At 40.2% G+C, this 13535-nt stretch overlaps 1 protein-coding gene across 10 annotated transcripts in view; it reads right to left on the bottom strand.

Annotated features, from left to right (window-relative positions):
- Window positions 1-3366: 3366 nt before the first annotated feature.
- DZIP1 (DAZ interacting zinc finger protein 1) overlaps window positions 3367-13535 on the bottom strand; it is a 54256-nt gene continuing 44087 nt past the window's right edge. For all 10 annotated transcript variants that reach the window (XM_036456343.2, XM_036456338.2, XM_045588739.1 and 7 more), the window contains 7 exons: window positions 12518-12680; window positions 12094-12223; window positions 11439-11492; window positions 9678-9871; window positions 7946-8076; window positions 6284-6458; window positions 3367-4190 (listed from right to left, as the gene is read on the bottom strand). In XM_036456343.2, the coding sequence (XP_036312236.1) occupies window positions 4114-4190; window positions 6284-6458; window positions 7946-8076; window positions 9678-9871; window positions 11439-11492; window positions 12094-12223; window positions 12518-12680 (924 nt within the window). In that variant the 3' untranslated portion in view covers window positions 3367-4113. The remainder of the gene's footprint in view (window positions 4191-6283; window positions 6459-7945; window positions 8077-9677; window positions 9872-11438; window positions 11493-12093; window positions 12224-12517; window positions 12681-13535) is intronic.

Raw genomic sequence — 13535 nt, forward strand, 5'->3', positions numbered from 1 at the left:
TGCAACTATCTGGAGTCACTCATTTGAATTCATTTCTATGAGCATGACAAGAATCAAGGCCGGGACAGCCCTCTCCGTCTGACTCAGGGGGCTGTCTGCAAGCACCTCTCTGGTGTCTGTGAGAGGGTGCCTATCACAGAACTATTCTAGCTCCTGAGGAATTTAGAGAGAAGAGGGAGTACAAGTATGGAAAAGCTCTGCCAGTAACCAGAGACCTGTTAGCTGTGCCTCAGTGAAGGGAAATATAAAAAAATGAACACACCAGATCTAGTAGGACAAAAGGATAGGACTAAACACAGAAGTTAAAGCATTGGGTTTTACAACACAGATGTAGCAACTAAATTTAAATATTGGATGCACTTAGCAGAAGTTCATCAATTTCCCCAACCCTGGTAGACACAGAACATCTTTAGGTTGAGGATTATCCCCATAACTATGTCTTAAAGCTTATCTAATTAAGTGAACTAATAGAGCATGTAAAAAACAAAACAAAATAAGCCCAAGTAGCTTAAGATCTCAAGACTGAATGAACAACTGAATGAATGAACGCAGTGGCTTGTGTGCTTGGGTGCCTTCTTAGGCACAGTGTGTTTTTGTAGGTTGCTTATCTCTGTCTCACTGTATCAAAATTTTATTCAGCTTTTATTAAAAGTTTTAGAAACTTACATATAAAGTATGTACATTTACATAAAATGCTCCCTGTGGGAAGTTTGTAAAAGGATGACAGTGAACTATAAGTGAAAAGACAGGAGGAAGGGGACAGAAACAGATAAATTATGCTAACTATAGATCAGGATGTTATATGGCATAACCAACAAGGCAAGCTTAAATTCCCTAACAAGATTAAGTTTAGCTCAGAAATCATCTCTAGTAACTCAGCCACAGTCACAATGATAGAGGGCTTGACTTAAAAGGATGACAAAATGAAGAGACCCAATACCCAACAAACCATACAGTTAAAATGTTACTTTTGGGAAAGAGAATACAGATCTACACTAATAAAAGAGAAAAATGCTAATTGACTGTACCTTCACTATACCCACAGCCAATCAAGAGTGAGATGCAAATTAACCCAGCAAAGATGGCAGGTAAATTTGCATATGCAGGCATCAGAGGCAGAGGCCATATGCTGCTGATGGAGTTGGGAACATGGGCAGGCAGTTGGGGACAGAGCCTGAAGCCACTGGTGGAACCAAGCTGAGATGGGGGCTCTAGCAGGTAGCATCATGCGGCTTGGACCCAGGTAGGAGGCACTGCCACCTGCCTGGGTCCAAGCCACCACACCACCTGCCCAGGTCCAATCACCCAGTCATCTCCAGGCAAACAGGCTAAGCCAAGCCGCCCTGCGATCATGGGGTGAACCTGGCCAAGCTGCCCTGTAATCCCAGGCGAAGAAGCCGCTCTGCTGACCAACCTACGTTATGGACCTATTCTCTAGCCTAAAGCCATGGGAAGTCTCCCTCTCCCCAGAGTTAGGAGTACCAGCCCAGATCTACCCAGCAGCCTGGTCCTGACTGAGAGGGTGAGTTCTTGCAGGCTGGGGTTTGATCCCCATGCATTGGCAGTAGGAGACCAGTGCCTTTGTATTGCTCTGTGTCTGGGTTTTAATTGGACAGATGCCCAACAGTCTGGTGACCAGCTTAGCAAAATCTTTTAGGAGGAGAATTCTGTCTGGGTTTTCTCAAATTCCCTCAGCCCCTACTCAGCCTGGTCACCCTTAACTGCCCTCCCCTGCTGGCCTGATCTCAACCCCAACTGCCCTCCCCTGCCAGCTGATGGTCCCCAGCCACCTGCCCCTGCAGGCATGGTCACCCCTAACTGTCCTCTCCTACAGCCTGGTCAACCTCAACTGCCCTCCCCTGCAGGCCTGGTTGCCCCCAACTGCCCACCCCTGCTGAACTGGTCACCCCCAACTGCCCTCTCCTGCTGGCCTATTCACCTCCCAACTGCCCTTCCCTGCCAGCCTGATCGCCCACAATTGCCCAACCCTGTTGGCCATCTTGTGACAAGGTCCTGTGATGCTACTTAGGCTTTTATTATATAGGATAGCAGAGTCAAGAATAATCCATTGCATGAGTCTAGTTTCAATAAATTTGGTCTGTGATTTGCATAAGAATAAGAACAGCAATTGATTATATATCTACTTTGCTGGAATTTCATAAGGAATCTCCAGATTAGCCTCACAGCTGAGAAGCCAAGCCATATAGTTACCATCAGCATTTGCCTGTAATACCTATAGATTTGGGTAAATTCCTCAGGTTCTCGAGGTCCCCCAAAATGTCCTCAGGTTCTTCCTTTGCCATCTCCCAGGAAAGCAACCTTTGTTCCTCACCTGGAAAGACTGCCATGAACCATGTAAGAAAGGTACCAGGCTGTTTTTCCAAGGGGCTTTGATCAGCCTCAGAAGTCAACCTTAATTCCTTAGAGCTTTCTGGTGAGATCCAGAGTCTGTGCATGTCTCCTTCAAACATGACATTCCAGTCAAAGCCTCATCAAGGGTTTCTAATCTGTATCTTATTATAAAAAAAACAGATTCCTATAGAGCAGTGATTCCCAAAGTGTGATATGCGTACCCCCCAGGATAAGGGAAGAATTTGGTGGGGGTACGCGTTGCACTGGAGTTTGGTGGGGATATGCACTGCACCGTACTTCACTGCACCTAATTCTACATTCTCATGAGTACGAGGGGTACTCAGCATTGCGAAAATTATAGAAGGGGTACACATATGTCAAAAGTTTGGGAAACACTGCTATAGAGTGTTATGCAAACAACCATGTTGCCATGAAAATAATAATAATCATTCAGAGTCTTCAAACTTCTTGAGGGATTAGGCAGGGAGAAAATATATTAATAAATGTTAAATGCTTCAAAATTGCTTACAAAGGTATCACTTACCAAACTGCTGAAGAGGGGGGTGGGGGAGGTTGCTTATATCACACAGACAATTGACCAAAGTCCAAAGATGTTTCCTTACTCCAAGTATGACAAGTGCAGGAGGGGGTGAGGTGCAGGGGAAAGGGAGTACAGCACAATTTAGGCCACATGTGTCAAACACAAGGCCCACGGGCCAAATCCGTCCCGCCAGGCCTTGCAATGTGGCCGGCACCGCGCTGTCATCACTGCACTCCGCTGCGTTTCCATCACAATGACAGTTTATGACTGTTCAGTAAACCATTCGGCCCGCAATTTAGGCTGGATTTTAGATTTTGGCCCCTTCTCTGATTGAGTTCGACACCCCTAATTTAGGCAGTCAGCACAGTGGGGGCCAATCCGCCAGAAACTCTAGCTCCTGGCTGGCTCACCCTTTGTTACAAGCCCAAGGCTTGTGTGCCAATGCTTCAAAAGAAAGGCCAATACTCAATAGATCAGGGTTTGGAGCAAAAAAAAAGGTTTATTGGTGGAGAAGGTCTAGCTAGAGAAGATGAGAGAACTAATTCTTGAATCCATCTTGAAAATAGCAACATTTTATTCATAAAATATCCAAGCTAAACATTATGCTGCAGAAATGGTATTTAAAATTATAAAACAATTGTTTTATAACAACATGCTTACAATGGACCAAAGCTGAATGTGGTAAAGGTACTTCTGGAAAATGTATTGAACATGAGCCTTGCTATAGTTTTATAGTTCTAAACTTCTATAAGAAAAATAATCAATCTACCCTTAAGATTTCACTAACTCCACTAATTCAGTTTTAAGGATATCAACAGAATTTTATAATAAAACACTTTCAATGTGATAACATACATAAGAAAGACATAGAGTTTTAATTCAAACCAAAGCCTGCTGTCATTAAAAATTAGTTGGGGGGAAAAAATACACTGAAACGCTAGAGTACCGTTCTGAAGAAAAACCTTTTTATGACTTCAAATGACACACCATTTTTAAGCAGGAGTCTGAAACATTTTATATGCTTCAAAATCTGTTGACAATTTGTTTTTAAGTACTATATCAGGTGCCGTTAAAGAGACGCTTGCTCTCTGAATCAGCCTCCTAGTTATCGTGGAACGTGCTCTAAGCAGGAGCATTAGCATCATGTTGGCAAGTGACTGGCATACTGCGATACCGGACACACCGTTGGCACCTGGATCTTGTGGCCTGTGGGGCTACGGCTATACATCTGAACAGTCACTCCAGTCAGTCACAGTTACTAAGCTGCTTTTCAGGGTGCTTGATTCATCTTGAAGGCCTGTGGAGGGAGAGAGGAGGAGGAAGAGGAGGCCTTGATGATTAAACGAGCACATTCTCCAGCCTGCAAAATCCATACCTCCCACCACAGCTTATCACTCAGTGTCCAGGTCTGCTCACCAGTCCCCACCCCCAGCTCGCACAGCTGTGCAGGAGCCACAGTGCAGCGCAATCGCGAAATGGCCCCATCTCCAGGTTATCCCTCAGGACCCTGGTGCGGAAACTGCTGCCCACATCCCTCCTTCCCTGCATTCAGCACGTGGCCTGGACGTTGGCAGCACTTACTTCGCTTTTGTTGTTTTTGTTATTAACGCCGAGTGAGTGGGTGGCAAAGAAAGAAGAATAAAATAAAAAAGCTAAATAAGGTTTAAGTAGTAAAAATAGATTCTCTAGGGTAGATGAATATACCTAATGATGAATATACTTAAATATAAAGCTTATTAAAAACTGTCTTGCCGAAACCGGTTTGGCTCAGTGGATAGAGCGTCAGCCTGCGGACTGAAGGGTCCCAGGTTTGATTCCTGTCAAGGCACGTGCCTTGGTTGTGGGCACATCCCCAGTGCGAGGGAGGGGGGGGTGCAGGAGGCAGCTGATCGGTGTTTCTCTCTCATGGATGTTTCTAGCTCTCTATCCCTCTCCCTTCCTCTCTGTAAAAAATCAATAAAATATATATATATATATATATATATATATATATTAAAAAAAAAAACACCTGTCTTGAGTCATTGAATAGCTAGTGAATTCCACTTGAGTTTGATTCTAGATCGTTTTCTTTTTGAGGTGCCTGGGGTCATAGCACAGGGAGGAGACAAAGGAAATGGATGAAGAGAGTCCTCTCTGTCCTGGGAACTTGGAGTCACTGTATCGGAAACATGGCTTTTTGGTTTTTCAACTACTGGAATCGATTTTCAGGCAAAGCACAGGGAACTTAATGACAATTCCAGATCAGAGGTCGATGTTATGACTTGACAATAATGTGAGAGTAAAGGCCCAGCGGACACACTGGTGGAGGGAAAAGGTGAAGTGAAAGGTAGAGGTAGCAATGGTTCATTTTACAAAGCAGGGTGGTTGAGAGAGAGTGCTGCAAGTGGCCCGAGCAAATGTTGATATTAACATGTGTTAATTTAAAATTACAAACATGGGTACAAAAATACCAACGAGAGGAGCAAGTGGAGAAAATGAGCCAAGTCTTCATCTGTTTAATAGGACACTGACAATTAATATCTCAAATTGATAAGTCTGGAGCAGAGGCACTAACAGTAGATTGATGGGCACTACAGGTGGGGAAGCCCTACTGTACGAGCTGACTTTCACTGTGTGCAGGAATTACTCTGATAAAAAACATAAATTACATTTTCTAATTTTAAAAATTTAATGCATCAAGAGTTGAGTTTCTGGCCTTATGCAGACTCTAGGACTTGTCCAGGAACAATTTCTACTAATGGTTTCATTGTCATTTATCCCACTGGCTATAAAGTCACACGAGAAATCTTCCTTCAAAAACAATAAAAATACTTAATATGTAAATAGAATAACACAAGAAGACTGTCAGAATGGCTTCACCCAAGTGCATGATCAGAAATTTCAATTTCTATGGCGCACCTGCATGAAGAGTATATTTATATGGGCATTTTCAAAAATAACATAAAAATTTAAATACTAAAGATTAGTTCTAAAAGTAAATAAACCCTGACTGGTTTGGCTCAGTGGATAGAGCATTGGCCTGCAGACTGAAAGGTCCTAGGTTCAATTCCAGTCAAGGGCATGTAACTGGGTTGTGGGCACATCCTCAGTAGGAGGTGTGCAGGAGGCAGCTGGTCAATATTTCTGACTCTCTATCCCTTTCCCTTCCTCCCTGTAAAAAATCAATAAAATGTATTTTAAAAGAATGAAAAATAAAAGTAAATAAAAATAATTAGTAAATATACACAAATCAGTAAATTGTACATATAACATAAAGTATTGAGGTCTTTGTTATGCCAATAATGTTTCTATCTGATGATGTATTTGCATAGTTTTATTAGATATTTATAAAAATGAAACATAGTAATTGGAAAATGGACTAAATTTTTGAAATACACCAAAGAAGCACACCTTCTCTCTTTGGCACTCTAGGAGTGGGTGCAGCCCAGGCAGTTGGCACTTGAGCCAAATGTGACTCATTCTTCACAGGCGGAGGTTCTCTCTGCTCTTTCCCGGTTATTTTCCCCAAAGATTTTTCTTCTATTAAGGATGATATGTCCCAGTCGTCATCATCCACATCTGAGCACTAAAAGAAATAAATACATGGAGAATAATGTTTCCTAAAGAAGTGGCACACGTCATTTTGTGGGCCAGACGAGCTGCTAACACTGAGCAATATGAAGATGGGAACCTCAGAGGATCCATGCTCTGGTCTTTTCTGGAAATGGATTTAGAAATCCGTGTTTTGAAAATGGAAGAAAGGAAACCTTTTTTGTTTCTTGCCATAGAAATGTATGTTTTCTACTCCACCAACCATAAATTTGGAAAACTCCAGAAACATGCATTTTAGAAATAAAGTTAGGACCCTCCCTGAAGTAGGAGCTAGGGCAGCACTGGAGCTCTTACCTGCGGTAATGACATTAAATCCCCGGGGCCCTGCAGGAACAGCCCCGCCCCGGAAGGAGCTTGACTATCTACCACAGCCTTTCTGAGGGAGGCACATGAGCTCTGTCTTGAAATACATGGCTTTTTGTCGTATTTGGCTTGTGTAAAACAAATAGCACTAATTAATTAAAGTACTTTGACAGAATGCTCTGGATTCCATAGATGGACAGGAAAAGAAGTAATCTAAGTGAAAAATGACGCAAAGAACGACTACTACCGTGTTTCCCTGAAAATAAGATATCCTCCAAAAATAAGACCTAGCGCATGGAAAGATAAGACATCCCCTGAAAATGAGACCTAGCGCAACTTTAGGAGAAAAAATTAATATAAGACACTGTCTTATTTTCGGGGAAACAGGGTACTAGAAGACCCTGCCAACATGTCTGAGCTGTGCCAGAAATACAAAGGGATATTTCCCTCCACAGAAACACTGGTGTCCTGGGTGTTAGAACTGCTCTGAATGTGTTAGGGCAGTGGTCAGCAAACTCATTAGTCATCAGAGCCAAATATCAACAATACAACGATTGAAATTTCTTTTGAGAGTCAAATTTTTTAAACTTAAACTTCTTCTAACGCCACTTTTTCAAAATAGACTCGTCCAGGCCATAGTATTTTGTGGAAGAGCCACACCAGAGGGGCCAAAGAGCTGCATGTGGCTCGAGAGCTACAGTTTGCCGACCCCGGTGTTAGGGCCTCTCCTCTGTTAGGCAAAGGAGGACCTTGGGCTCTGCCCTCCACTTAATTCACCACCAACTACTGAAGGATTTCTCCACCAACCACTGAGTTGGAATAAACCCTGAAAAGTCCCTATTTTACTTCCAGGTCACACCATGGCAGCAGAGAAGTCCCTAGATTCAGATCTAGAGGCCCCAGATCCTAGGCTGTCACACGTATCTGAGGACAAAACATCTATAATAATATCAACACACAGGACAGGATACTGAAAAGCTGTAGTTTGATAAGCATACAACATTATTACCAGTTATCATTCCAATATCTTTGATTCTCTATGGAATGGGAAGAAAGGCAATACTGAAAATAAGAAAAGGTAAAAATCTCAACCTCTATACTACAAAACATAAAATTAAGATGAAATTCTCTATATTTAGCAAGTAAGAATTATTTCACCTTTAGTTCTTCTTTAAATTCTTTTTTGATGAATGCTTCAGCAACATTAATCCCACCGACTGGCTTACCCACATTTCTTTGATTTGAAGCTGTCTTTTCAACCTTTTCAGTTAATGTTTTAATGGAGGTTCCTATATGACCAATAGAAAATAGGAAAAGTTTAAAAAACTTATTATAAAATAGCATAACAAGCAATTCTGAGTCAAAGCTTTGCAAATAATTATGCACTATTAAGCTCAATTGATGTATTTTGGGGTTAAAAATGCTACATTAAATACTTATAATTTCCTTAAAAAATAATGGCCTTCTAGACTAGGAGCAGTAAAATTTTTTATCTTATTTATTTTTAAATTATTTTTAAATTATTTATTATATTTATTGGGGTGACATTGGTCAACATGAACATATAGGTTTCAAGTGTGTGGGTTTCTATGCTACAAGATCTATATATGTATTATGTGCCTACCAAAAATTTTCATTTTAAATCAAAGAAGGATGGTCTCATTCAAGTTCTGATCAGAAACGTTAATTTCAGTGAGGTAACCTACATGAATAAAATATTCACATGGGTATTTTCAAAACCAATATTAATTGTTTTAAATGAATTTGTTGTATTTTAGACAATTATAAAAATATATGTGTTTACAAATTATATACAATATCATAAGCTAACTTACATCTGATATGGTTAAAATATATTTTAAAAATTATATTAAACAGAATTTTTTTCTTTTTTAATTTTTTTATTGATTAAGGTATCACATATTTGTCCTCAACCCCCCCATTCCCATTCCCCTCCCCTCGCCATTCATGTCTCCATTCCCCTATTGTCCTTGACCACTGGTTAGGCTCATATGTGTGCACACAAGTCCTTTGGTTGATCTCTCCCTTTTAACCCCACCCTCCCTTTGAGGTCCAACAGTCTGACCCATGGCTCCTTATCTCTGGGTCTGTTCTTGTTCCTCAGTCTATGTTGTTCAGAATTTTTTTTTTTAATGAACCTAAAATAGCACTTCTCTTCAGCAAATTAACAACAGTTACAGACTTGGACCTCATGTTCCTTTAGACTTGCCCCATCTCCAAAAGGCCACAGAATGTATGAGAATAGCCATTCTTATAGTCACCCAATTTGATTAGTTGACTACTATATCTCTCTAAATTCATATGTTGAAGTCCTAACCCAATACCTCAGAATGCGACCTTATTTAGAGACCGAGCCTTTTAAGAGATAATGAAGCTACAGTGAGGTCATTAAGGTGAGCCCAAATCCAGTATGACTGGTGCCCTTACAAAAATGGGAAATTTGGACACAGGCACTCATTGGGGAAGGCCCATGTGATGATAGGAAGACAGACAACTACTAGCACAGGCTGAGAACAGAGACATGAGAGATCCCTGCAGCCCCAGTAAGAACCAACTTGGCCTCCTTGATTTTGGCCCTCCAGCCTCTGAGCTGTGAGACAACACATTCATTTGTTTAAGCCCCCAGCATGTGGTACGTGGGTTATCGCAGCCCTAGGAGACTAACACACCCAGGCATTCCCGAATCCTTCCTATCCTTCTGTGTGAATATCATTCGTGGCTAAGCCCTGTCCACTTTCCTGAGGCAGCAGTAGCTTTTGGATAAGCCCTGTCCTTTCCTCAAGCACATTTCCCTCTCAGACTGCCCCTGGTTGAGAACCACTGCCCTAAACAAAATTTCCGAAAAGGATTTTTAATGATAAAAGCTCACCCGTGGGCTTGGGAGAAATATCAGAGTCCTCCATTTCACTGCCTTCGGTCCAGTCGCTGTCACTCTTGACAGTTTTCCTTCCAAAGCTACTCTTGTTGTTTTTAGACGGCTGCACATGAAGTAACTCTGGGGATGTGTATGTCTGGATGAGGTCGCCAGCATCCAAGTCTTCCTCTGAACTAAAGGGAGGCGACCTACACGAATCAAACATAGGGTGCTGTTTTCACAGGTTTCAGGATTTACAAATGATAATGTCGCTGAAAGTGGGAAATTTCTCAGGTAATTCCCAGGAGCATAACAAACCAAGGGTGTGGCCGCAGAAGAGATGGCGGCAAGGCCAAAACTCCCGCAAAAGCCTGGAGAGTCATTTCCAATCCAGACCTAACTACCAAAATGGACTGAAGCTATGACAGACAGTTCTCTAAATCCAAACTTGTATATTCTTAACATTCTTGGCTTTTACATACCTAAGAAAAATATTTCTCAGTGGGGAAAAAATATTTTTTGGCAATAAAACTACTCAACCTTTAAAAATACTGTATTATTTATAACCTACCTCTACGCTGTATCTTACAAAGCGCTTTTACAATCTTGTTTGTATAATCACATGAATTGTCACCCCATTTTAAAATGAAATGAAAGTTCAGAGCAGTGTTCATTCATTTAAAAAAATATTCACTGAACACTTAGATTTCAGACATGGTTTAGTTATACTATATCCCATGAAATAAAGCTCTTCCCATGAAATTATGTACATGAAAAGAGCTTTTGAAGGGTAAGGCATTATTTATATTTTCTTTATTATATTATATTTCTACTGTCTCTACTATCTATATATATTCATATATTACATAAAGCCTCAATGTACAGACTTATAGTATTTATATCTCTAAAATAAGTCAATGATGATGAAATTCAGTTATAAAATTAGCTTTCCTCAAATTAATAACAGTAATGTACCTATAATTTATTGAGTACCCACAAGTGCCAAGCACAAGTGCCAAGCTCTTTTCATATATTCTTACTAAGTTATATAACTATGCTGTGGAAAAGGCAGTATCATCCCATATTACAGATAAGAAAACTGAGACTTAACCCTGACCGGCGTGGCTCAGTGGGTTGGGATTGTCTTATGTACAAAAAGATTGCCAGTTTAATTCCCTGTCAGGGCACATGTCCAGATTACCGACTCAATCCCTAGTAGGGGACATGCAGGAGGCAGATGACAGATGTCTCACTCTCATGTCAATGTTTCCCTCTCCCTCTCCTTTTCCCTTCCTTTCTCTCTAAAAATCAATTAAAAAAAATCTTTTTAAGAAACACTGAACTTAAAACTGGTACTCAATTGAGTCAATGGCACACAGTTAATGACTGACCGAGCTAGGATTCTTAGTACCCTAGGAGAGTCTTAGAATGCTAAAATATCATCTGGCCACACCAGCATGGACCCGCCATTAAAAGTCAACACCATTCCTTTAATTTATCAAGCTCTTGAAAGTTACTAGACCCAGACGGGGATAACGGAAGTGACTCAGGATGATTCCACTTCTTAATGGGGGCCACAATGTGATAAGCACTATTATATTGTGTAAAACTAATAAAGAAACAAAGAAGTGTGAAAATGAAATTAACAAATTAATTTTGACGTTTAATAATTAGGGTTTTAGTTAACCACAATGAGCATACTAATTTACAATGAAAGGGATGCTCAGTGGAAACAATTTTTATCATGACCTCTCCGCACCCAAGTACTCTACTCACGTAATATTTGAAGACTTTCTGGGAAAATGTTCTTCTGTGGTATTTTTCTTAATTCTAAAAAAATAAAAAATAAAAAATAAAGTAGTAAAGAAAAGAAAACGATTTCTAAACAGCATGAGTGACTAATGTAATTTAACATACATTTCCATGGAATCGGTCATTTTTGCTTTTAATGTATAGTAAAGAGAGTGAGCAATAAGAGTCTCCCAGTACCAATGAGAGATGGATAGAAATTGCAACTATGATTCTCTGTTGGGTTAAACATTGTTAAGAGCTGAATGTTTGTGTCCCCCTAAAATCATGTTGAAGCCCTAACCCCCAACAAAGTGATGGTAGCAAGAGAAAGGGCCTTTGAGAGGTAATTAGGTCAGAGGTCATGAGGGTGGGGGTCTCATGAGGGGATTCGTAGGCTTATAATAAGAGGAAGAGAGACCAGAGCATGTGAGGATTCAGCCAGAGGGCAACCAATCATCTGCAAGTCTAGGAAGAGAGCCCTCACTGACTAGCTGGCACCCTGATCTTGGACATCCAGCCTCCAGAAGTGTAAGAACATAAATCTCTGCTGTTTAAGTTGCCTGGTCTATGATATTTTGTTATGGCAGCCCAAGCTAAGATAAGCATTAATGTAAACATTTTAGAGTTGGAAAATACTCACTTTGGGACAGATGTTCTATCAGAGAACACGGGTCTTTGTTTGACCAATTGTCTGCTTTTGGGAGGAAGTTGTACTGCTTTGGGTACTTCTCCAGTTGAAAGGGTTTCCCCTTGAGAACCACTGTTCCTGTCTGGAATAGTAGTGTTATTCATGAGTCTTCATTGCATGAAAAGCAGAATAAAAGACTGTAATACTGTCTATGCTGGCACTGAAATGAATAAGCCCATCTCTAGGGTCTAGAGCCCACACTACAGGATTTCTCTTAAATGTAAAAACAAAATACAAAACCCAACACTTAATGGTTTAGACAACAATAAAGTTGCAAATTAAGTGCCAAAGTTTGTGAACCATTTATAATTAGGAAAAGGTTGTTTAATTTCACTTCCATCTGCAGAAATGAAATGGCAGTTAGTAACAGCCTCACCTGAAGTCAGTACTATTCTCTCCTCAGTTTTAGAGCTGGCCTGATGCTCAAGGGATTCTCGAATTTGCAGAATATTAGGCATCTGTCTTTCGTGATTATGTCTTTTTGATTCCATGGTTCTTAGCACTCTATTCAATTGATCGCTTGGAATACCACGTGTATCCTGAAGGAATAACATGTTAAGTTAGTCAGTTATCCTAGGATGGGATAAGGGATGGTCAAAGGCCACCTGAAAAAAAGATCCTATGGAAATTTAAAAGACTGGCAACACTAAGAGTTGGTGAAAGAGCAATTGAAACTTTCATGCACCGATAGGGATAGTGTACATTGATACAAACACTGAAAAACTATTTGGTTATATCCATTAAAACGAAACTCAGAAATTTCATTCCCAGATAGATATCCAAGAGAAAAGAATGCCTATATCCACCAAAAGACATCCGTAAGAATGTAATGGTCAAAAAGAGCCACAAACTAGAAGTGCACATGTCCATCAACAGGGAATAAAGGGTAGCATATTCAGACAATAAAATGCATACTATACTAAAACCACTGCTAAACTGAACAACAGATATGAATCTTATACACAAAATCATAAGCAAAAGAACTCATATACAGAATGCTACACAATGTATGATTTCATTCACATGAGGTTCAAGAACAAGCAAAATTAAGCCAGTATAACTATTACTTCTTGTTGAAGAAAAAGGGGTGATATTGACTAAGGAAAGAGTTTTGAAAATGATCAATGTCTTGATCTGGGTGGTAGGTACAAATCACACACACACACACACACACACACACACACACTCAGAGACATATGCACACAAATTTACATTACATATATATGTATACATACAGAAATACATATGTGCACACACATGCATACATATATATCTATGTGCACATGTCTACACATAGATACACATAGATACAAATTTATTTACACAAACACTATACATAGCCATATGTAAATACAGATATATATAGGTACATAAATTCAAGTTGTTCACTTAAG

This window comes from Pipistrellus kuhlii, unplaced genomic scaffold (genome assembly GCF_014108245.1).
Source record: "Pipistrellus kuhlii isolate mPipKuh1 unplaced genomic scaffold, mPipKuh1.p scaffold_m20_p_3, whole genome shotgun sequence".
In the NCBI taxonomy this organism is placed as follows: Eukaryota; Metazoa; Chordata; class Mammalia; order Chiroptera; family Vespertilionidae; genus Pipistrellus; species Pipistrellus kuhlii.